Below are 24,772 nucleotides of genomic sequence, written 5' to 3'. Positions count from 1 at the left end.
TGGTACACAATGCTCGATCAGATCACGAACCATGCTCAGAACAGAGCATAGGTTCCGCAGAAGCAATTTCTATGGCTGGGGTTACAATCACGGACAAGTCGCCACTCCGACATAGGAAGTCAGTGCAGGAATTTGGAATTTGGCCAAGGCGCTGGCGGGCGCTCGCCTACTCTTCGCTGAGGACACCACAATGCTCAATGCTAATTCTACCGATGCAAATTGGAAAATTTGAATCAAAAGGATTTCATTTCAGTGTCAATGCAATTAATTAGCACAGACTAACTTGTACGGTACCGTGATATTTGAAGGTGTGTTCACGCAGAAACATTACTTCAGACCAAATCCGATGTTTTCCAAGAGTCGAGGTGTGTTTGTGGATGGAAGTCGGTACATTGAAACTTCAGATGCATTTATCCGTTCATGATGTCAAGTTAGTCAAAACACCAGATCTGCAATTAAATATTTCATGTCGACAGTAAAACATGACTCCAAATCAAAATTCTTGGGAATTAATATGGAAAGGTTACCATGGATTAGCTGTGTGAAGAAAGCTCAAGTTGGGACAATTGTTAATGCACTGAAAACTTGACGAGATGACCCTTCATAACAATCAGCTCCCACAGGTGGCAAACAAAGGATGATCTTTAAGCCGAGTTAAAAAAAAAAAATCATAACTTGTTACAATGATGAACTACTGATGTGGTAACAGATGAGAATGGCTGAGCTGAAGTAAATTTCACAGGATTCCAAACATTTACCTGTTGACAACAAACAATGCAAAGCGATTGCAAGAAAACACGTTGAGGCTCAAAAATACTGAGTCTGTTTTATGTCCTATGCCTGATGTGCCCACTGAATACGCTGATGTGTCCTACGCCTGATGTGCCCACTGTAAAAAAATGGGGTGTGCTCACAAAATAATAATATTCACTTCTAAGTCGGTGTTTTAAGAAATACATGGTCAACAATTGATTGCTTTCACATCTTGATAGATACAAGCATCACGGTGACAGCATGATATTGGCTTTGGACATCCATCCACTGTCACGGCGAGGTTGGACAACGGAGGAATTCGAACACTTTGTGTGCAGTCGAGTGAATGATGGAAGGATGCTGGGGAAAGGGAGTCGGAGGGCCGCTTAGAAAGAGGCCTGGCCGGGATTCAGTGCAAAACGGAAGTACAAATTGGAAATTACAAGAGCTTAAACGAACAACAATGATGAGCAGCAGTTTCTGCAAAGGTTGGGATAAAATGGGATGGCAAGAAACTCCAGGAAGTTGCCATTCCATGCATCACTCTTACTCAGTACTCACCTTGCTGTCCACTGCTATTTCCTCGCTGTCAATTCATCCTGTCGGTAGGTGCATAGCTCTCCTCAGTCCGAGTCAATTTCTTCAATAATGCCTAATTCTTCTTTTTCTTCTTCCCACAGCATAAGACACCAGTGAGGAAAAAAAAAAATCCAGCAGGGCACACACACCGATTTGTATCCCTTTTGTCACTCTCAGCTCCAGGTCTAGGTCCACGATCTCCTCCAGCTCCAGATCCAAGCGTTTTGCTGCACCAGATCATACATAACGAGAACGATGTAAAACCCACCCTTGGCACATTAACATCCTACAGTGTTCACACTAACGATTTTGAATATTTAAGCTCCGTTAGGAATCACTTTCTTCATTCAATACGTCTTCAGGAATTACATTGGCTCTCATTTTTGGCTCTTGAACCGCAAGAATGATAAGAAGCTCCAAAACATAAGTTGGACAAAACTATTATGAATTAAAAGATGGCAAAAAACATTCCCGAGGGAAGGATTCACTTGATGGTAAGAGGTTAAGTAATTCTGATGGTGCATTCTCAGAAACACCATCATGGTATGTTTTAACATGTCCCAGTGGCATAGAAAGGTGTGCATATTTTAATGGGATCAAGGACTCAGAGAGAAGTCTGGCAGAGGAATGGAGTGGTAAGGGGAAGGCGATGAGAGAATTGGAACAAAGAGGGTGAAAAAGAAAGGAAGTTGAGGTGTGGTGGATGATAAATAGCATGAAGACGTTTCATTCGTTTTCATCATTTATAACATAAAGACAAGGTGCGGCTTTGGGAAGCGAGGCACGTAAGCAGCCTGTAGGTGGCGCGCACTGCGCAAGGACTTGTGGAGCAAGCGAGAACGGCTTATCTACCATGCATTGTCCATTCCTCACTACTTCAAAATGCCTTAATCATTACCTCACCCCTTTCCAGCAATACCTCTCAACCACATCCCACCTGCAGTACCTCACTCACTTCGTCGCAACTGTTTATACCTCAACTTTTCCAACTGGCAAAATGAGCAGTCTTGCTCACCTCCTCAAACTGTGTCACCTTCACTGTTCCTCCCACAATCCTTCAAGCCTTGCATCCTACACCCACCCTTTTTGCATGGCTCATTTCACGAGCATCATACCACGAGCATCATACAAGCCGATCAAGTCTCACTAATAATACATGCAATGGTTGTCTGAGATGCGTTTCGTTGTACCTTTGTAAACCCACCTCCAAATTACGTTGCAAGTCACCTGACCTCTAATTAAATGATTAAATCCGCTCTGGAATCGCAAGAACGTTAAACATCCCATGGTACCTTTGAACATACATAGGCCTATGGACCGATCCTTTTGATGAAATAAATCCTGAAAGCTCTCTTCAATAGAGTGTTTCTAATTTGTCGATTCGAATGACTTTCCTCGACTTGCATAACCCACAGATTGCACAGATTATAAAAAAAAAACAACTACCTCACTGCTGTTCTGGGGCTGGCAGGATGCCACCTTACTTGAGTTTGAATCTCGGCTCAGTCATAAATTCAACGCGTGTGCCGTCCCTCGGGTGATAGTTAAGCAGGGTGACCCGTCGGCTGGAGTTAAAGATCCCACGGTGCTTCGCGAAGAGTAGGCGAGTTAATGGCGGCACGATAAAACAAATCACCAATTCCTGCGCGAATGTGCAGGGGCACAGCATCAGTGGCGCAGTAATGATGCAACCAGCAGGCCAACCAAATTCAGAATCGGATCCAAATCCAAAATGCATTCCGTCCCCCCTAGTTTCCCCCCGGGATGGAGAGACGACCATGGGAAACAATTTCTACCTTCGATTCTATCGATGCTTGCCAAAGGAGGTGCTTGACAAGTGTTTCCAGTATCCTTGCATGTACAATTGCCCATATTGACCATGCATTTATTACCGCTGATGAAGCCATAAAGGCAGAAACAAGTGCTGTCCAAGATGGGTGTTGATGCAAACGTGAAAATCCACTTGACCGATGTGCACACTGCCCATTTTAGGAGGCGGTCGATGGTGAGGCCCCACGGAGATCTCTCGTCCCCCGTCTCCCCGAGCAGGAGCGCTAATGAAAAGCGGACGCGCACCCACGGCTCCAGAGGCGTCCGCCCGCGCACCGTCACAGCTCGCACACAAAAAAATAAAAAATAATAAATAAACCACCTCGTTCCCAGTGAAACAGCCGAGCAAGTGGCGATAATATAACGAATAAACCCAACAATATGACCTTCATAACAAGCCTGTAAAAATATCACGGGTAAATGATAATTGCTAGGGCTTCATCGACAGTGATGAAAAGATGATATGCCATTATAAATTCAGATGTCCATCTTTCTTTTCATGCGAGCAATTTCTGACCAATGCAAATATGCAAATGTTCCGGCACAACAGTCCCTCCACCACCCCCGTCCCACTCTGCCGCCACAACCTGCCATACACATCATTCCTTTGACAGTTTTCGTCCTCCGTCGCTTTCCACCAGGAGCCGATGGCTTGAGAGGCATGCGGAAAGCGTTCAATAAGTTCTCAGAAGAAAGAAGTGTTAAATTAAAGAAACAACTTTTTATTTATTTTATGAACATGCAAGTATATATGATTAGCAAGAAAGAACAAAAACATTTTTTCAAAAACAATTATATTTTCAAGAAAAAAAAAAACCCAAAAAATACCTCGTCGTTTGTAGGACCATCGTGTCAAGTTCTGAGGACCTTTTAAACATCCCATGCAGCTGCACGCTGCTACAATCTACTCTACTCTCCTCTACCTCCAAGGATGCAAGCAGTTATTAAAAGTATGCAGCCGTTTCAGTTCATGAATTAGATGTACAAACTCACAATGCCAAACAGTTCAAGACATAAAAAAAAATAACAAAAACACATTCACAACAGAAGCCGAACAAACGATCAATCATGATCTGGTTCTTTGCTCATTCACCGAGCCCTCAGTCCCATAACCTGGCACATACATGGTCATTGTGCCCATGCGCTATCCATTGATAATAGGCCATTTGGTTGCTTCACGGGCTCACAGATACCAAGACCCATCCCTGGAGGATGGCTCTCGATTGAGGAATTGCACACACTCGCTCTGTGTGGGTTGTCGTCCGAAATGACCATTACTTTGGATGGTATTTTCCATTTGTGGGCACAGTAGACTATGTAGTCTACTGTAGACTATATGTGATATATATATATATATATATATATATATATATATATATATATATATATATATATATATTGATGCACCATACTCTTGGCATAACGTCACTGTCAAAGCAGTTTCTTGGGAAGGATTACACTGGGTGGTTTGCCAATGCCTTCCCAACATTGTTTGTCGGTGCTCTATCCTTTTAAATGCTGAGCATCAAGCAAGGAAGCAGCAGCATGTACCATTTATTTTAAAGGTACGACTCGGCCAGGGTTTGAACCAACGACCTCCGAGACTGAGATCGGATACTCCAACCATCAGGCCACCGAGTCCGAGACACATATATATATATATATATATATATATATATATATATATATATATATATATATATATATATATATATATATATATATATATATATATATATATATATTTGAATTAATTAATTGTATTCTCTGTACCGATCTGCGCCCTGCTGTCTCTCCAGAAAGCAATGTCGCCAGGTGCAGTTTTTAAACACGTCTTGAAACCATTGCGATGTTACCTGAGCTGCGTCCAGCCTGCTGCACATCAAATCCCCCGAGGAAGTCTCGATACCAGGTGTGGAGAGTTATTCCCGTGTGACAACACACGGCGACTCGGGGAGAAAGAAAGCGCGAGGAACGGGAAATGGCAGCAAGTGTAAGAGGACGTGAGGGGTGCACGAAGGGAGCGCAGGAACTCGCTCGCCGTACGGTCCGTTCGGTGACGAGACGAACCGTGCTCCTGCATCCCGTGGGACGTACATCGCTAGCGAAGGGAAACGGCGACGCCGATGCATTTATGGATGTCAAGATGGGGATGGGGGACACAGAGAGAGAGAGAGAGAGAGAGAGAGAGAGAGAGAGAGAGAGAGACAGAGAGCAAGAGAGCGAGAGAGTGAGAGAGAGAGAGAGAGAGAGAGAGAGAGAGAGAGAGAGAGACCGAGAGAGAGAGACCGAGAGAGAGAGACCGAGAGAGAGAGACCGAGAGAGAGAGACCGTGAGAGAGAGACCGTGAGAGAGAGACCGTGAGAGAGAGACCGTGAGAGAGAGACCGAGAGAGAGAGACCGTGAGAGAGAGACCGAGAGAGAGAGACCGAGAGAGAGACCGAGAGAGAGAGACCGAGAGAGAGAGACCGAGAGAGAGAGACCGAGAGAGAGAGACCGAGAGAGAGAGAGAGAGAGAGACCGAGACCGAGAGAGACCGAGACCGAGAGAGACCGAGAGAGAGAGAGAGAGCGAGAGAGAGAGAGAGACCGAGAGAGAGAGAGAGCGAGAGCGAGAGAGAGCGAGAGCGAGAGAGAGAGAGAGAGAGAGAGAGAGAGAGAGAGAGAGAGAGAGAGAGAGAGAGAGACCGTGAGAGAGAGAGACCGTGAGAGAGAGAGACCGTGAGAGAGAGAGACCGTGAGAGAGAGAGACCGTGAGAGAGAGAGACCGTGAGAGAGAGAGACCGTGAGAGAGAGAGACCGTGAGAGAGAGAGACCGTGAGAGAGAGAGAGAGTGAGAGAGAGAGACAGTGAGAGAGAGAGAGAGAGACCGTGAGAGAGAGAGAGACCGTGAGAGAGAGAGAGACCGTGAGAGAGAGAGAGACCGTGAGAGAGAGAGAGACCGTGAGAGAGAGAGAGACCGTGAGAGAGAGAGACCGTGAGAGAGAGAGACCGTGAGAGAGAGAGACCGTGAGAGAGAGAGACCGTGAGAGAGAGAGACCGTGAGAGAGAGAGACCGTGAGAGAGAGAGACTGTGAGAGAGAGACCGAGAGAGAGAGACCGAGAGACCGTGAGAGAGAGAGACCGTGAGAGAGAGAGACCGTGAGAGAGAGAGACCGTGAGAGAGAGAGACCGTGAGAGAGAGAGACCGTGAGAGAGAGAGACCGTGAGAGAGAGAGACCGTGAGAGAGAGAGACCGTGAGAGAGAGACCGTGAGAGAGAGACCGTGAGAGAGAGAGACCGTGAGAGAGAGAGACCGTGAGAGAGAGACCGTGAGAGAGAGACCGTGAGAGAGAGACCGTGAGAGAGAGACCGTGAGAGGGAGACCGTGAGAGAGAGACCGTGAGAGAGAGACCGTGAGAGAGAGACCGTGAGAGAGAGACCGTGAGAGAGAGACTGTGAGAGAGAGACTGTGAGAGAGAGACTGTGAGAGAGAGACTGTGAGAGAGAGACTGTGAGAGAGAGACTGTGAGAGAGAGACTGTGAGAGAGAGACCGAGAGAGAGAGACCGAGAGACCGTGAGAGAGAGAGAGAGACCGAGAGACTGTGAGAGACCGTGCAGAGTGAGCGCAAGACACATAAAGAACAACCACTGGAGTCAAGATGAGGATGGGGAGAGAGAGAGAGAGAGAGAGAGAGAGAGAGAGAGAGAGAGAGAGAGAGAGAGAGAGAGAGAGAGAGAGAGAGAGAGAGAGAGAGAGAGAGAGAGAGAGAGAGAGAGAGAGAGAGAGAGAGAGAGCCCAACAGAGCTCCGAAGACGGTCGTGGAAAGCACACAAGCGGAGAGCGTGGATCGAGGGCGCACGGAATGCGTGACCGCAGACGGTGAATCTTTTAATCACAATTCATGGTCTTGTCCAACCACTCCCCAGCGGTACTCACCCGCAGGTGACTAAAAGCCAACAGCGGAGGCTGCGAAGAGTGTGGGAAATAAAACCCCGAAAAGAACCGCGTAAAGCGGACGGACCTCGGATCGCCTTCAAACAGCGACTCTCTTGAGCTTGCAAACGGACAAGTCGACGTCAACACGTGCGAGACGTCATCACGCAACGCGAACGGATCGCGTCAACGCGCTATTCGAGAACGTCCGTCGTCGACGGTGCGACCGGCTGACGTCACGGACGCTCATTTTACAACGAAATGGCTCATGTGCAATATCATCGAGACCACACTTAGCGGTTGGTTTTCTTACTTCATTCATTGGCAAGTTCGTGGAAACGTTGACCGTGTGGGACTGCAGTCGGATTTTCTTTCACTCATTGTTAGAAACGATATATATATATATTTTTTTTTTGCAAGAAACTCCGTGATTGGTTGCTTGCGTCATCCAATAGGAGACGAGAACGTTCTTCTGCTGAGCAGTTGAGCGGAGTATCGGCAGAATGCCGCTGTGGAAGCTTTCTTTCGCTTTCGTGGCGTTCGTGTGCTATCTGGCGGCGTCCTGTGAGGCGCAGAAAACCAAGGACGTGCGTGAGAGGGGGATGACATTCCCCTGTTATTCCTACATTCTTGTATAAATGGCGGTTCCGGCTTTTGTAAATGTGACGTGCCGTGATGCTTGCTATACGTTGTTTCCACATCGCTCGGCTCGATTTGCTTTGGCGCCTTGACGGATCGATTGAATTTCTTCCCCCCCCTGAGTGGATAAGGATTTTTTAAACTGTAAACTGATTTCTTATTTCAGGCTGTATGACTCGCTGGTTGGTTTTTTTTTTTCGATCTGCTCGGTTTTGTGAATCGGTAGGTGCTGGGACCAAATTTTCATTGGTCTTCACCACCTTGTGGCATTCTGCCTTCTGTACAGTTCGAGCATAATAGCTTGTCCTTCAACAAGCCCAAGATGAGCTTGGGCCAGAGTAGGGATTATACGTTCGTCATTATTATCCCGCCCCCCCAGAGGGAGGGAGCGGGATATTGTAATCAATCGTCCGGTTTGTTTGTCTGTCTGTCTGTCTGTCTGTCTGTCTCTGTCTGTCTGCAACTTTACGGCAAAACGGCTTTAGCAAACGCTATCAAATTCAATCCACAGGTGGGCAATGAACCTTGGACGACCCCATTAACTTTTGGGTCCAATTGGATCAAAGGTCAAGGTCACAAAAAGATCAAAATCGATTTTTGCTCATAACTTCGTCAAAAATGATCTGATTTACTTCAAACTAAGCTTATAGTGAACCTTATTCTATTTGTCACTTATACTCCTACCCATTCCTAGAGTTAAAAATGCATATTTGTGATAAATGGGTGGGATTTGTTGTGCCTGGTTATTATTGTTATTACTGGTGCGTGCCCGTAGGTGCGTAGCCTTGCGTGCAAACAACAACAAAAAAAAACTTTCATACCGAGAACCGTGTTATCTAGTGAGAGACAGAGACCGTGAGAGACAGAGACCGTGACGTCTCTGTGGGCACAGTAGACTATGTAGTCTACTGTAGACTATATGTGATATATATATATATGTATGATTTTGATGCACCATACTCTTGGCATAACGTCACTGTCAAAGCAGTTTCTTGGGAAGGATTACACTGGGTAGTTTGCCATTGCCTTCCCAACATTGTTTGTCGGTGCTCTATCCTTTTAAATGTTATTCATAAAATAATAATATTGGTGTTGAGAGGAGAGGTGACCGTCCGTCCGTCCACAATGAAGTTGAAACGGAAGATCTGGTCATTAGTGATCCTGATAGAGGTCGATGAGACATACACGATGGTATGACTTTCAAGGTCACCGAAGGTCAAGGTCAAGGTCACGAGGCCTTTGATCATATATGCGGTAATTCATCTCTGCTAATGCCCTGTTCGATTCCCGCAAACAGAATTCAAAAAGCTTGCCTAGTTTCGGAGATAATTTTTAGGCCATTTCCATTAGCGGCGATATTATGACGTCAACTTTTTTTCTAGGAAGAATTTCCAAAATTGGAGATGGTTACTGCCTGCGCGTGGGCTCTCTGCATATACATGGTGAGTTTCAGGAAGATCCGATGAAAACTCTGGGTTGTGAAACAAAAAATAGGAATGACGTCATAAAAATTGATATGACGTCATAGTGATGCATCATATATGCGGTAATTCATCTCTGCTAATACCCTGTTCGATTCCCGCAAACAGAATTCAAAAAGCTTGCCTAGTTTCGGAGATAATTTTTAGGCCATTTCCATTAGCGGAGATATTTTGACGTCATAACTTTTTTTTTCTCAGAGGAATTTTCAAAATTGGAGATGGTTACTGTCTGCACGGGGTATTTTTACATATATATATATATATATATATATATATATATATATATATATATATATATATATATATATATATATATATGCCAAGTTTCAGGAAGTTTCGATGAAAACTGTAGGCTGTGAAACAAAATAGTCCACAGGAAGAAGATGAAGAACAACAACGTGAGTAAGACTGAGATCCTCCACGAGGATCTAAAAATCAAATAAAAGAATGTTGAGAGAATGAAGGCATAAGGAAGCTGAATGCGGTACTAATGCATCGGCCATGCTGAGGTCAGATGTTTCAATCACTCACTGAGTGGACTTCATCCAGAACTGCAGGCCTTGTATATCAGGTGCTAAGTATACTCGCAAGGGGATCACATGACCTCAATAAACATGGTGAGCTTCTGATGAAAAGGACATGTGGAAACTATCATCGATTCTCCCTTTTTATTCATGAAGATGAGTGCCAGGATGTGTATCTGAGGACCTCCACTCTACCAGACCTGGAGATTCCATGAGCAGAGATATGTTGGGAAGCTTGAAGTCTTCCATCCTAGAATTCAGATCTCTCACATTGTGATGTTCATCTCTCTGCACCACAAAGAACATCTGGGTGGCATTCAGTTGAGAAATTATGAAGATGTCAAAACCTGTCCTGAAATGGCTGCATATCCATCCCAAAGATTCTGCTCGTCACTGCCTCGTCAATGGGCAAAAGGTTGTGCAAGGAGAATATGTTGAAATAGGTGAAGCTTCATCAGGCTTCATGATCGCCTGGTGTTGGCGTAGTGGTTAGGGTAGCGGCTTGGGATCCAAAAAGGTCCTGAGTTCAAGCCCCGTTGGCCGCTTGAATTAATACACACCAGGAGGTTGTCTGTCATCTTGTCATCCTTCTGTTGACAGGTTGCCTGTCATCCTTCCGAGGTCAGCGAAGTGAGTACCAGTGTACTGGGCCCGGTGTATACCCCGGTTAGAATAGGTGTACCATATCCCTGTGTCGTAAGAGGCGACCAGGGTTGCGTCAGGAAGGGCATCCGGCGTAAAACATGTGCCAAATCACTCTGTGGATCATACGGATGATCCGCTGTGGCGACCCCTACCGGGAGCAACCAAAATAAGAACAACAAGAAGAACAAGGTGAACCTTCATGAACTTACCTATACTTTGTGATTCTCTGATATAACTCCACGTCAACTTTACGCTGCATCCAACAACTCATGTATGGAGATTGCCTCCTTTTAGGTATGCATCATGTGGTCCGACAGGATGTGCAAGCGTGGCGTGCTTACCTTTGAACTGTTTAGTCTGGGTATCACTCCTGACCTGACTAATAAACTGTCAGATTGCTGCTTCTCATACTAAGTATGCCATCCCTCAGAGTGGGCGGTAAACCGGGTGGCCTGTCTACCGGCATTAGTTGGTGGACATTAAAGATCCCATGGTGTGCTTCGCAAAGTGTAAATAAGCTATCGCTGGCACCATGAACAAATGATAAATTCCTGCATTTTCCAGCAGTAGAGCATTCCATCAGTTGCACAACCATGCCTCCAGCCAATTATGCTACCCTGCAGCCTTGTGCTGCAAATGAAAGAGGAAGTTGGTGGATGTTAAAAGATCCCATTGTATGTTTTCTCAAAGGTTAGGCCAGTTATTGTGGGCACCCTGAATGAATTGCAAACCCCTCCCAAATTTCCTTCCGTTGAATGTCAGGCCGAGCCAGCCAATTCCTGAAACACTTGGGCCAAAATCTTTCCCGGCCAACCCCACAAGAAGGTAGGGTTAAATAAAGGTAGTGCCACTGCCTGCACCCACTCACCTCCACCACGGCCTGCACGGTACACAGTGATAGGACCAGGGGCCATAGCCTGAGAGTAAAGAAGTGGAGAGTTGAGACGGTAGTGAGGCAGAGGACTTTTACTCAGAGAGTAGTTAATGCATGGAATGGCCTCCCTAGAAAGGTAGTGGCAGCAGAAAAAGTAGATAAGTTTAAATTAGAATCAGATAAGTACCTGAAAGTTATGGAGATCGAGGGGTATAGGGATGTTGAGAAGACTTTTAGGTTGTTTGAGCATTGATGGGTGATTGTGTGCATGTGTACAGAGTGCTGTTGGTAGGGTCTTGTCAATGGGGGTTATGTGGTTGATGTGTGTTTTTAACCAAGCTCATGCCCCCTCCCATAAGGGAAGAAGAAAAAGAAAAAAAAATACAAAAACGTCATAAATAATAATTATTATTAGAATGAATTTTTTTTTTTTTTGCCTTTTCTTCCTTGGATCTTGTGTAGATATATTATGATGGTGTTCGCACAGGCATGATGGGCTGAATGGCCTCCATTTGTGTTAGATTTCCTTGTATTTAAAAAGTTGTTAGAAGGAGGTTTGTGTACCATGTCATTAAGCCAACCACATGAGCTGTGCTTTTCAACCATGTACATCAGTGGCTTTCATGTGAAAGTTTTCCGATGTGTGCTCTCACTGGTTTCAGAAGACCAACAACTGATCCTCAAATATTTCTGTTGTACACTCTATGAAAATATTCTTCAATAGAGGTTGGCCGTTAAACTTGTAGTTCGATCAAAGAGATCTGCTTGTGTAATTTATTACTCATTGGGTGTTCATTAGGGATCAGTTTTGAGTGCAGTCCTATTCATGATGGTTCTTGAGGCTATAATCGCAGGAATTTAGAGGAGGCGTATCTTTGGAACTCCTGTATTCCGATGACTGATAGCCGACAGTGTGGAAAAGGTATTTGGTAAATATACGGTATGGAGGCCAGAGGCCTGAAAGTGGAAACAGGGAAAACAAAAGTACTTGTTAGTGGTGTGAGAGAAGGAAGTGTGGGGAAAAACAAATAAAAGGGAGGGGGCCCTGTGCTGTCTGTTTAAAAAAAAAAGTGTAAGTCGCAATTTAATATTGTGTAAATCCTGCAACTGCTGGGTGCACAAGAGGTGTAGTGGCATCAGGGGAAAACTGCAGGTGATTCTTGACTTCAAATGTGTTGTTTTTGCAGGTAAACAAATAGCTCCAGTAAGAGCAGAAAGGTTAGTTTATGGGGATATATCTCTGGAATATGTAGATAAATTCTGTTATCTTTGTGATATGATTAATGCAGGTGGTGGTGCAGAAGCAGCAGCGATTGTAAGAATTAGAAGTGGTTGGAGGAAGTTTAGGGAGTTGTTACTCTGAATTGAAATCGAGGGACCTCTCTCCAATTAAAGGGAAAACTTTATGCAGCTTGCGTTCGAAGTGTGATGTTGTATGGTTGATCAAAAATGAGGATGAACGGAGGTGTGAACGAAATGAATTGTGAATGGTGAGGTGGATGTGTGATGTGACTGAAGGATAGGAAACCAAATATGGAATTCAGCGATAGATTGGGTATGGAAAGCATTATTGAGGTTTGGGGTTGGTTGAGGTGCTTCGGACATGTGGAAAGCTGTGTGAATAAGTGTGGGGCATTCCATGTCAAGTGGACACACCCTCCCGACACTAATACCTCTTTTTCTCCCCATATGTTGGTCATTTATTCACTTTGGTGAAAAAACTCAAAATACCAACTTTTAGACCTGTGGGCCCATCGGGGCCCATTTTAGGGGCCCCCCCAAATTTGGGTGCCCCAGGCTGCCCCACAATCTTCCAGAGGCCATATCACAGGTTGTAGTGGTCCGATTTGGCTGATCTTGGTATCAAAATGCTCGTAAAAGCGAGATCTTTCGAATCACGTGAAGTAAAATCACTCCGAAACAGTAATTCAAAAAGTTATAGTTTGGGGCGCCCTTTGACCTTGGGCCCCCGCTCCCCAACCAAACCGATGGTCCCAATTTTTTTTCATGTGAGATTACCCCTTCATATACTCCAATACCTCAGCATAAATGAAAATGGGATCCCAATGGGTTCACGCATGGCAAAGATTTATGTTGGGGGACTCGGGTGCTGGACACACAATATGCCACAATACAAAGCACAATATTTGAACACAAGATTTCCAATACATTATATCAGTATATTGTACATACATTTTCCACATGCACATGCAGGAACTGGAAGCGATACTAGTAAGAGTTTTTCCTAGCATATTATAGTCAAGATTTTTTGCCAACCAATGTTTTATTAACCTCCGCCATCGAAGATCGGAGGTTACTGTTTTCACCCCTTTCTGTTTGTTTGTTTGTTATCTTGCCAAAACGAAGTTTTTGCAAGATATGTTAGTCAGCTTGTATTTTTTTTTTGTTTGTTTGTCTGTAATCACGTATCGATCACTCTGCAGAGCACAGTTATGATTGGAAATTTTTGTAACTTCACATATCAGAGTCCTATAGAGGTCCCTTTCAGCGCATAAAATTTTCAAGGTCAAAGTCACTTTGTCGCAAATCAGGGGAGTCGACGAAACCCTTATTTTTTTTGAGTAATTTGGATCGGATCATCTTCAAACTTCATGGGAATATAGTTCATGGTCTGGCGCTCAGCTGATTCATTTTTGGTGGCGATCGGCCTTGACCTTCATGGTTAGCACTGGAGGTCGAAAGTTTTTCACCCCAAGGTCAAATTTTGAAATCTTAGATACCATATCGAGTAATACCTCATATGAAAGTGCTTGATAAGTGCTTTCCAGATCTGTCAAAAGTTTGATGCTATGACGTCATGACGAAAAAACGGATTTTTCATGAAAATTTTATTTCCTCAGTTCTCATCAAAATCTCTTTATTTCATGCACAACGGTCCTGGAGAGATACCATTAACCGCATGAAAATATAGAGGTCTAGGTCACAAAAAGGTCAAGCATCAAGGTCGACGAAACCCTTATTTTTTGAGTAACTTTAATCGAATAAATAAGTCACTCATGTTCACATTTTGGCAAGATACTGGTCACCATGGGGGTGACATTGGTTTATTTGTTTATTCCTTACGAAATCTAAAGATTTCTTTAGATCTAAAGATTTCGAAATCTAAAGATTTCGTAAATATATTGATCAGTTCCGTTTCTGTTTGTTTGTGTGTTTGTTTGTTTGTAGGCACGATAACTCGAGAACGGAAGAAGCTACCAATGTCAAATTACACCACGTGATTCAGGAGGGTGATGGCTCGTGCTGATTAGATTTTGGTCAAAGGTCAAGGTCACAGTGAGGTCAAACATCCAAAAAAAAGTTATAACTCGAGAACGGAAGAAGCTACCAATGTCAAATTAGACCACCTGATTCAGGAGGGTGATGGCGAGCGCTGATTAGATTTTGGTCAAAATCTGTCAAAGGTAAAGGTCACAGTGAGGTGAAACATCAAAACAAGCAATCATAGACTGGTACTTACGAAATCGTCAACTTGACCTCTGACCTTTTCTAATAAAAGCTGTCTCTAGAGAAGGTTGAGACGCAAACCAGAAGTTTCTACGATGATTCTGTATCAAACCATCAAAAATTGTAACGTCGACCGAAGCAAAAATCTCCATTTCTTCACGCAATTATGCCTTAACGTAAGTCAACGACGCGTCTGCTCGAGCGCACTGCATCATGGGACAACCCGTGACTCGTCGAGTGAAATATCTTTTCTACAATCTCAAAAAACGTCTCTAAAATATCCGATTTTTACCAGAATTTCGACAACTGAGTTTTTTTAAGCGTCCTAAGCGATCGCAAAAACCGAAGACAAAATTAAAATCGAAGTTAAAACGAACTCGTAACGTCGAGCGAAGCAAAAGTACTCCATTTCTCCACGTGAATTTACGGAATTATGTTTGACCTCACTGTGACCTTGACCTTTGACCGATTTTGACCAAAATCTAATCAGCACTTGCCATCACCCTCCTGAATCACCTGGTGTAATTTGACATTGGTAACTTCTTCCGTTCTCGAGTTATCATGCCGACAAACAAACAAACAAACAAACAGAAACGGAAGGCATCAATATACTTACGAAATATTTAGATTTCCTCAGTAACAAGCAGTCATAGACTGGTACTTACGAAATCGTCAACTTGACCTCTGACCTTGTCTAATAAAAGCATGAATCAGTCAGATGCCCAAGGGGAGCTTGAATTCTGAATTCATTGTGGTTTGCAGATAATGAGTCCCAGACAAAAACTAGATTTCTTATAAAAATTCCATTTTTTTTGTTTTTATTTTAAAAAAAAGTGATTCAGTACCAGCAGGATATGCCAGATAATAGGTGTATTACTTTTCAGAAGAATCTGATAAAAGACTTATTATTTATTATATATATATATATATATATATATATATATATATATATATATATATATATATATATATATCAGTTATTCATCGCTGTTCCAGAATTTCGACAACCGAGTTTAAAGCGTCCTAAGCGATCGCAAAAACCGAAGACAAAATTAAAATCGAAGTTAAAACGAACTCGTAACGTCGAGCGAAGCAAAAACACTCCATTTCTCCACGCAAAACCTTAACGTCACTCAACGACGCGTCTGCTCGAGCGCACTGCATGATGGGACGACCCGTGACGCGTCGAGTGAAATATTTTTTATAAAATCTTAAAACGTCTCCAAAACATCCGATTTTTACCAGAATTTCAACAACCGAGTTTTAAGCGATCGCAAAAACCGAAGACAAAATTAAAATCGAAGTTAAAACGAACTCGTAACGTCGAGCGAAGCAAAAATACTCCATTTCTCCACCTGAATTTAGGGAATTTTGTTTGACCTCACTGTGACCTTGACCTTTGACCGATTTTGACCAAAATCTAATCAGCACTAGCCATCACCCTCCTGAATCACATGGTGTAATTTGACATTGGTAGCTTCTTCTGTTCTCGCGTTATCGTGCCTACAAACAAACAAACAAACAAACAAGCAGTCATAGACTGGTACTTACGAAATCGTCAACTTGACCTCTGACCTTGTCTAATAAAAGCTATCTCGAGAGAAGGTAGCGACGCAAACCAGAAGTTTTATATGATGATTCTGTACCAAACCATCAAAAATCGAATGTTTTGGATGTTTGACCACACGGTGACCTTGTCCTTCGACCGATTTTGACCAAAATCTAATCAGCGCTGGCCATCACCCTCCTGAATCACGTGGTGTAATTTGACATTGGTAGCTTCTTCCGTTCTCGAGTTATCGTGCCTCCTAACAAACCAACAAACTAACAAACAAACAAACAAACAGAAAAGGAAGGCATCAATATACTTACGAAATCTTTAGATTTCTTAAGTAACAAACAGAAACGGAAGTCATCAATATACTTACGAAATCTTTAGATTTCGTAAGTAACAAGCAGTCAGACTGGGACTAATGAAATCGTCAACTGAAACTCTGACTTTGTCGAATAAAAGCTGTCTCTGGAGAAGGTAGCGACGCAAACCAGAAGTTTCTACCATGATTCTGTACCAAACCATCAAAAATGGAATTTTTGACCTCACTGTGACCTTGACCTTTGACCGATTTTGACATTGGTAGCTTCTTCCGTTCTCGAGTTATCTGTACCAAACCATCAAAAATCGAATATTTGACCTCACTTTGACCTTTGACCGATTTTGACGAAAATCTAATCAGCACTAGCCATCACCCTCCTGAATCACGTGGTGTAATTTGACATTGGTAGCTTCTTCCGTTCTCGAGTTATCGTGCCTACAAACAAACAAACAAACAAACAAACAAACAAGCAGTCATAGACTGGTACTTACGAAATCGTCAACTTGATCTCTGACCTTGTCTAATAAAAGCTGTCTCTCGAGGAGGTAGCGACGCAAACCTGAAGTTTCTTCGATGATTCTGTACCAAACCATCAAAAATCGAATGTTTTGGATGTTTGACCTCACTGTGACCTTGACCTTTGACCGATTTTGACCAAAATCTAATCAGCACTAGCCATCACCCTCCTGAATCACCTGGTGCAATTTGACATTGGTAGCTTCTTCCGTTATCGAGTTATCGTGCCTACAAACAAACAAACAAACAAACAAACGGAAGGCATCAATATACTTACGAAATCTTTAGATTTCGTAAGTAACAAAATAACAAACAAACAAGCAGTCATAGACTGGTACTTACGAAATCGTCAACTTGACCTCTGACCTTGTCTAATAAAAGCTGTCTCTTGAGAAGGTAGCGACACAAACCAGAAGTTTCTACGATGATTCTGTACCAAACCATCAAAAATGGAATGTTTTGGATGTTTGACATCACCGTGACCTTGACCTTTGACCGATTTTGACCAAAATCTAATCAGCACGAGCCATTAGCCTCCTGAATCACGTGTTGTAATTTGACATTGGTAGCTTCTTCTGTTCTCGAGTTATCGTGCCGACAAACAAACAAGCAAACAAATAAAACAAGCAGTCATAGACTGGTACTTATGAAATCGTCAACTTGACCTCTGACCTTGTCTAATAAAAGCTGTCTCTCGAGAAGGTAGCGACGCAAACCAGAAGTTTCTACGATGATTCTGTATCAAACCATCAAAAATCAAATGTTTTAGATGTTTGACCTCACTGTGACCTTGACCTTTGACCGATTTTGACCAAAATCTAATCCGCGCCAGCCACCACCCTTCTGAATCACGTGGTATAATTTGACATTGGAAGCTTCTTCCGTTCTCGAGTTATCATTTTTTGGATGTTTGACCTCACTGTGACCTTGACCTTTGACTGATTTTGACCAAAATCTAATCAGCACTAGTCATCAGCCTCCTGAATCAAGTGGTGCAATTTGACATTGGTAGCTTCTTCCGTTCTTTAGTTTTCTCTACCAAACCATCAAGAATCGAATGCTTGACCTCACCGTGACCTTGACCTTTGACAAACGGAAGGCATCAATATACTTACGAAATCTTTAGATTTCGTAAGTAACAAAATAACAAACAAACAAGCAGTCATAGACTGGTACTTACGAAATCGTCAACTTGACCTCTGACCTTGTCTAATAAAAGCTGTCTCTTGAGAAGGTAGCGACACAAACCAGAAGTTTCTACGATGATTCTGTACCAAACCATCAAAAATGGAATGTTTTGGATGAGAACGGAAGAAGCTCCCAATGTCAAATTACACCACGTCATTCAGGAGGGTGGTGGCTTGCACTGATTAGATTTTGGTCAAAATCGGTCAAAGGACAAGGTCACAGTGAGGTCAAACATCCAAAACATTTGATTTTTGATGGTTTGGTACAGAATCATCGTAGAAACTTCTGGTTTGCGTCACTACCTTCTCTCGAGACAGCTTTTATTAGACAAGGTCAGAGGTCAAGTTGGCGATTTCGTAAGTACCAGTCTATGACTGCTTGTTTTATTTGTTTGTTTGTTTGTTTGTTTGTTTGTTTGTTGGCACGATAACTCGAGAACAGAAGAAGCTACCAATGTCAAATTACACCACGTGATTCAGGAGGGTGATGGCTCGTGCTGATTAGATTTTGGTCAAAATCGGTCAAAGGTCAAGGTCACGTTGAGGTCAAATATTCGATTTTTGATGGTTTGGTACAGATAACTCGAGAACGGAAGAACCTACCAATGTCAAATTACACCACGTGATTCAGGAGGCTGATGGCTAGTGCTGATTAGATTTTGGTCAAAATCTGTCAAAGGTCAAGGTCACAGTGAGGTCAAACATCTAAAACATTCGATTCTTGATGGTTTGATACAGAATCATCGTAGAAACTTCTGGTTTGCGTCGCTACCTTCTCGAGAGACAGCTTTTATTAGACAAGGTCAGAGATCAAGTTGACTATTTCGTAAGTACCAGTCTATGACTGCTTGTTTGTTTGTGAACAGTATTACGGAAAAAACTCCTCGACGGATTTCGACGAAACTTGGTGGGGGGATTAGGTATGGTCCAAGGATCATGCCATTAGATTTTGGATTTGGTACAAAATGCAATATGGCCGCTACGGCGGCCATTTGGAAAAAATATTTGACTTTTTTTTTTTTTGCATTTCTACATGTTTTAAGTGATTTCCACCCCCCCCCCCCAAAAAAAAAATTGTTAGAGAAAAAAAATTTTTTTTGCAACTTTTCTTTCAACAAAATTTCAATTTTTTTTCTTTTTTTTTTTGCATTTCTACATGTTATAAGTGATTTCCAACAAAAAAACATGCCAAAATTATAATTGCGGCTGATTTTGGAACTTCAGGTGGATATACCCACGTAAAAACAATTTCTCTCTCAAAAAATGCGAAAATGACGATTTTCAAAATCTGATTTGTGGCATATGAATGGCATATGAATCAATATGAAAATTGATTGTGGCATATGAATCTATGGGACAATTTTTAAATTTGCTTAGGCCGGATTTTCGATATTCGCTTTTGTTTTCGTGTCACGTGACTTCAAAGTTGGCAAAAAATGTGAAAATGATGATTTTCAAAATCTATCTCCTCCTACATTTCTCAAGCATTCTTGAATTTTATTGTGGCATATGAATCTATCGGACAATATCTAAATTTGCTTAGGCCGGATTTTCGATATTCGCTTTTGTTTTCGTGTCACGTGACTTCAAAGTTGGCAAAAAATGCGAAAATGATGATTTTCAAAATCTATCTCCTCCTACATTTCTCAAGCATTCTTGAATTTTATTGTGGCATATGAATCTATCGGACAATATCTAAATTTGTTTAGGCCGGATTTTCGATATTCGCTTTTGTTTTCGTGTCACGTGACTTCAAAGTTGGCAAAAAATGCGAAAATGATGATTTTCAAAATCTATCTTCTCCTACATGTCTCAAGCGATCTTGAATTTGATTGTGGCATATAAATCTATGGGACAATATGTAAATTTTGTCAGGCCGGATTTTCGATATTCGCTTTCGTTTTCGCGTCACGTGACTTCAAAGTTTGCAAAAACTCCCCTACCTTCAGGAGGCTATATATTTTCTTGCAGAGATGACCGTCACTCCCGCACAGGGGTAATTTTTAACCTTTCTTCCAGATTTCATTCTTCCTCGTCATCCGCCTCTTGGGTCCCGTAACCAAACTTCATTTCAGCAAAGGCGAAAATATCTTTTGGAGAAATGATTTGACTGTCGTAAGGTCTACGCAGGCTCTCATGTGTTGCTTCTCGTTTGACTGTACCTCCCATGCCATCTGAAGGGCCCTTGCCATGACTTGTTGCAAAAAAATGCCATTATGCGTCAATACCATACTCTGATTTGTGACGACATAGGTTTATGAAGGCTATGCAATTCTTACATTGGCCAGCGCAACTGTCTATAGTAAAGTAATCGTAATGTATAGTTTCTAGAAATAGTAAAGTAAAGTTTCTTTACATTTCCAAAGCTCGATTTCAAGTTCAATAATGAGCATTCTTTGGAAGAGGCGGACTGAGACAACGTCGTGAGTGTTGCATTCTGATATAATCGTGAACGAATCGTGGTTTAATTTGCCATCGTCCGATTTTAAATAGTTAATCCAGGGGTGAATTGTCGCTTGAGAGCAGTTCCAATGGAATCCTTGGGCCGCATCCTGTATGACAAACGAATAGTTCTCTGAGAAGTCTCCAATAATGACAAATTCTCCTTCACTGATTTCGTTTTTCTTATTTTTAACCTCCGCCATCGAAGATGGACGGAGGTTACTGTTTTCACCCCTGTCTGTTTGTATGTTTGTTTGTGAACAGTATTGCGGAAAAAACTCCTGGACGGATTTCGACAAAACTTGGTGGGGGGGTTAGGTATGGTCCAAGGATCATGCCATTAGATTTTGGACTTGGTCCAAAAGTCCAATATGGCCGCTATGGTGGCCATTTTGAAAAAATATTTGAATTTTTGTTTTTGCATTTCTACATGTTTTAAGTGATTTCCAACCCCCAAAAAATTAATTTGTTGGAGAAAAAAAAACTTAGAAAATTTTGCAACTTTTTTCAAAAAAATTTCGATTTTATTTGAAAAAAATTTGATTTTTTTTTTATTTATTTATTTTTTTTTTTTTTGCATTTCTACATGTTTTAAGTGATTTCCAAACCCCCCTCCCTCCCCCAAAAAAATTTGTTCGATTAAAAAAAACCCAGAAATTTTGCACCTTTTTTTTCAAAAAAATTTCGATTTTATATTTTGGCATTTGTACATGCGCGTCGATCAAGTTTAGTTTATTCAATCGTGGTTCAGTAGAGTCTGATCCGTTTTGACCTACAATGAATAGGATATCAGGTTCACTTAAGTGACCCAGCAGTATTGGTGGCGGACGTTTTTCACTCTACCGAGTGCTCCCCCTCTAGTTCAGAAACTGAGATTGGGCCTTGGCAATGAAGTCATGTCTCACTAATTTCACCGTGCGTTCACAGAATTGATTCATGAATTCTTCCAAAGGCAGGACCATGGAGCTCAGTTCAGATCTGTCGGTGGATGTCCACCATTTAAACTGAATTTCATCAATATCCTCTAGTTCATGAGCACTCAGTAGCTCGGTTTTGAAGTCTTCAATTGATGGGCAACTTTCACAAGTTCTGAAATAACATGCCGGTTGTGCTGGGTTACAAACTGTGCGTGCTATCACATGATGATAGCTAGGAAATTCGGCTATCTGTGGCATTTTGGAACCAAACATCATGAGTTTCACATTTTGATGTATCGTACATACACATACACTGTGTGTCCCGCAGGCCTGAACCGGCCAGGACACACTCTGAGAGACGGAGCATGGCGAACATCGCGAATCCAACTTTCAAGCCAGGGTTCTTCTCTGAATTTCTGAAACAGTTCCTTGAGATTGTTTAGTACCAGGTGCTTTTGAATTTTGTCTTTTCCATGTTCATTCCTGACCACCACACAGTCCTTTTTTCCTGGCATTATTCGGCTGATTTCATCACTTCGGTAAAATTCGGTTACGGTGGATTTCACTTCGTCAGGCAATATTTTACCCTGTTTGGGATTTGGAGACGATAGCATACCATTTTCTTTCTCTAAATTTTTGGCTTGTACAGCCATTCTTTGGGAGCAACTGAATTCACTCATCATCCCTCTGATGCTCATATTCCTAGCAAATATTGTCAGTAGATGTATTTGCTCTGAACGGCTCGAAACAACGTATTTTTCTTTCAGGCTTTTGATCACCTCTGGCATGCAGATTTCATCACATTTTGACGCTGCATTTTGTGTTTTCTCCGCAGTGCTTGGTCCAGCAACTAGTTCTAATTACTTTCGCACAGAATCTTCCACTTTACTTCGCTTTTCAGGAACGTACCCTGGGTTCCTTTCCGCCTTTCGTTTGTCGAATGGACTTTCGCCTATCATCGATAATGACTGGTTTAATAGGTCAACTTCTGCTTCTCGCTCAAAAACCTCCTCGTCTTCATCTGTCGAAATAGATTCTGCAATGCCTTCGATAGTACCTTCTGATGATAATTTTGAACTGGTCGAAGATGATTCTTCAATACGCTCTGGTGACAACTGAGAGTTGTTTTTTTTCTGCACGAAGTACAAAGTCTGTCATCTTTTTTCACCTTTGAAGAAAATTTCATCAACATATCATTTGACACATTGCGAAGATCTTTTCGTTGTTTCGTTTTATGGCAGCTGAACGGATCGCAACAGTATTTTCGGAACTCCTTTCGATCTTCAGTCGCCATGCTTACTGCAAAATATGCAAAAACTGAGATTAGCCCATTTATAACTTGATTCGATGATGGTTATACAAAAAATGTTCACTTAAAAATCAATAGGCAGAATAATTTTTTGCAAATGATGCTATATATATATATATATATATATATATATATATATATATATATATATATATATATATATATATATATATATATATATATATATATATACATATATTTCTTCTTCTTCTTCTTCTTTCGGGGTCGCCACAGCGGATCATCTGTATGATCCGCATAGTGATTTGGCACATGTTTTACGCCGCATGCCCTTCCTGACGCAACCCTGGTCGCCTCTTGCAACACAGGGATCTGGTACACCTATTTTAACCGGGGTATACACCGGCCCAGTACACTGGTACTCATTTCACCAACCTCGGAAGGATGACAGGCTGAGTCAATCCCCTGGTGTATTAATTCAGTGGCCCAACGGGGCTTGAACTCAGGACCTTTTGAATCCCAAGCCGCTGCCCGAACTACTGCACCAACACCAGGCTACCATATATATATATATATATATATATATATATATATATATATATATATATATATATATATATAGATATATTTTTTTTTGTTACGAATTCGCGCCCGCCAGCGTGCGATCGGCCGCGTACCTGTAATCGCAACCGCGTCGCCCACCGGACGGACAATTCAGTCGTGACCCTCCTGGAACTTTCACCAGAAACGAGTCACGGGTGGGGGTTTAACCTCACCACAGCCCAGTCCGCATTCTATCCGCGCGAAATAGGGTCACTCGCCGAATATCGAAATACCTAAGTACTCGCGTGGGTAACCTACCGAGGGGCCGTACCTCGCCGCAGGTCGGCTTGGGACACAAACCGCTTAAGTGGTCCGTTCCGTTCTGCAGCGATAACCGAGCGGGTATTATCGCCGACCTCGACAGATCCGATTCTCTTACCGGTGTTTAAAACCCAACTAATTATTCCGCGATGCAAGATGGCATTTTCAATGGGGAATAGAAGACGCAGCGAACGGGATACATTTCACAAGCAAGGACATTTATTCACTATCTACACGTATACAGGCAAGTCAGTCATGCAATGTACAAGAAGCAAATAGAAAGCAATACAACCGACTACAATGAGAATGTACATGCACCGCCACTTAACAGTTTTACTTAACAGACGGCGCCACGACAACATTCATTCAAAAACCCAAAAGAAACACAAGAAAAGACCCCCTCACAGACAAGGGGGTCAGGCTGGACCACTTGGGTCTTTATGGCACGGGACCTGGGAGACCGAACGGGTCCCGCGAGACCGTAGCAGGTTACCTGCACCCTCGAGGTGCCTCTGGTCGGCGAGCTCTCTCTGGCACTCTCCTCCACGGACACGCAGGTTCACGCCCCACAGCCGGCAGAGCTGCGCCTCCCGTCCACGTCTCCGGTACGTCGCCCGGACTCTCCACCGACCCACGCCTCTGGTGTTCGGGTCGCTCCACAGACCGAGACCAAGACCAGACCAAGAGAAGGGCGCAAAACGAAGAGAGGAGACCAGACCAGGAGAAGAGTGCCAACGAAGAGGAGGAGACCAGACCAGGAGAAGAGTGCCAACGAAGAAGAGGAGGAGGAGGCCAGACCAGGAGAAGAGCGCCAACGAAGAGGAGGAGGAGACCAGACCAAGGAGAAGAGCGCCAACGAAGAGGAGGAGGCCAGAACAGGAGAAGAGTGCCAATGAAGAGGAGGAGGAGACCAGACCAGGAGAAGAGCACCAACGAAGAGGAGGAGGCCAGACCAGGAGAAGAGCGCCAACGAAGAGGAGAGCAAGGCTCGCGGCT

At 42.9% G+C, this 24,772-nt stretch overlaps 2 protein-coding genes across 5 annotated transcripts in view; one reads left to right on the top strand and one right to left on the bottom strand.

The window, feature by feature from the left end:
* The window catches only part of LOC147011083 (delta-sarcoglycan-like), a 335,437-nt gene extending 328,186 nt beyond the window's left edge, over positions 1–7,251 (bottom strand). Inside the window, exons 1-2 of one of the 2 annotated variants that reach the window (XM_085858759.1) lie at positions 7,082–7,251; positions 1,315–1,559 (exon numbers count right to left, since the gene is read on the bottom strand). The gene's annotated coding sequence lies outside the window, so the exon portion shown is untranslated. The remainder of the gene's footprint in view (positions 1–1,314; positions 1,560–7,081) is intronic. The other variant, XM_085858760.1, reaches the window with a different exon arrangement.
* A 107-nt stretch (positions 7,252–7,358) lies between these two features.
* LOC147011082 (dolichyl-diphosphooligosaccharide--protein glycosyltransferase subunit TUSC3-like) overlaps positions 7,359–24,772 on the top strand; it is a 73,699-nt gene continuing 56,285 nt past the window's right edge. The window contains exon 1 of one of the 3 annotated variants that reach the window (XM_085858755.1): positions 7,359–7,377. Coding sequence is in view for 2 of the 3 variants with exons in the window: in XM_085858754.1 (XP_085714880.1) it covers positions 7,582–7,665 (84 nt within the window). In the remaining variant the exon portion in view is untranslated. Of the gene's footprint in view, positions 7,378–7,533; positions 7,666–24,772 lie in introns of those variants that run through there. The other 2 variants (XM_085858754.1, XM_085858756.1) reach the window with 2 other exon arrangements.

Source organism: Eptatretus burgeri, chromosome 16 (assembly GCF_056783735.1).
Source record: "Eptatretus burgeri isolate ZD-2024b chromosome 16, Ebu_testis_v1, whole genome shotgun sequence".
NCBI lineage: Eukaryota > Metazoa > Chordata > Myxini > Myxiniformes > Myxinidae > Eptatretus > Eptatretus burgeri.
Note: the sequence above shows the minus strand (reverse complement) of the source record. Positions and strands in the feature narration are given on the sequence as shown.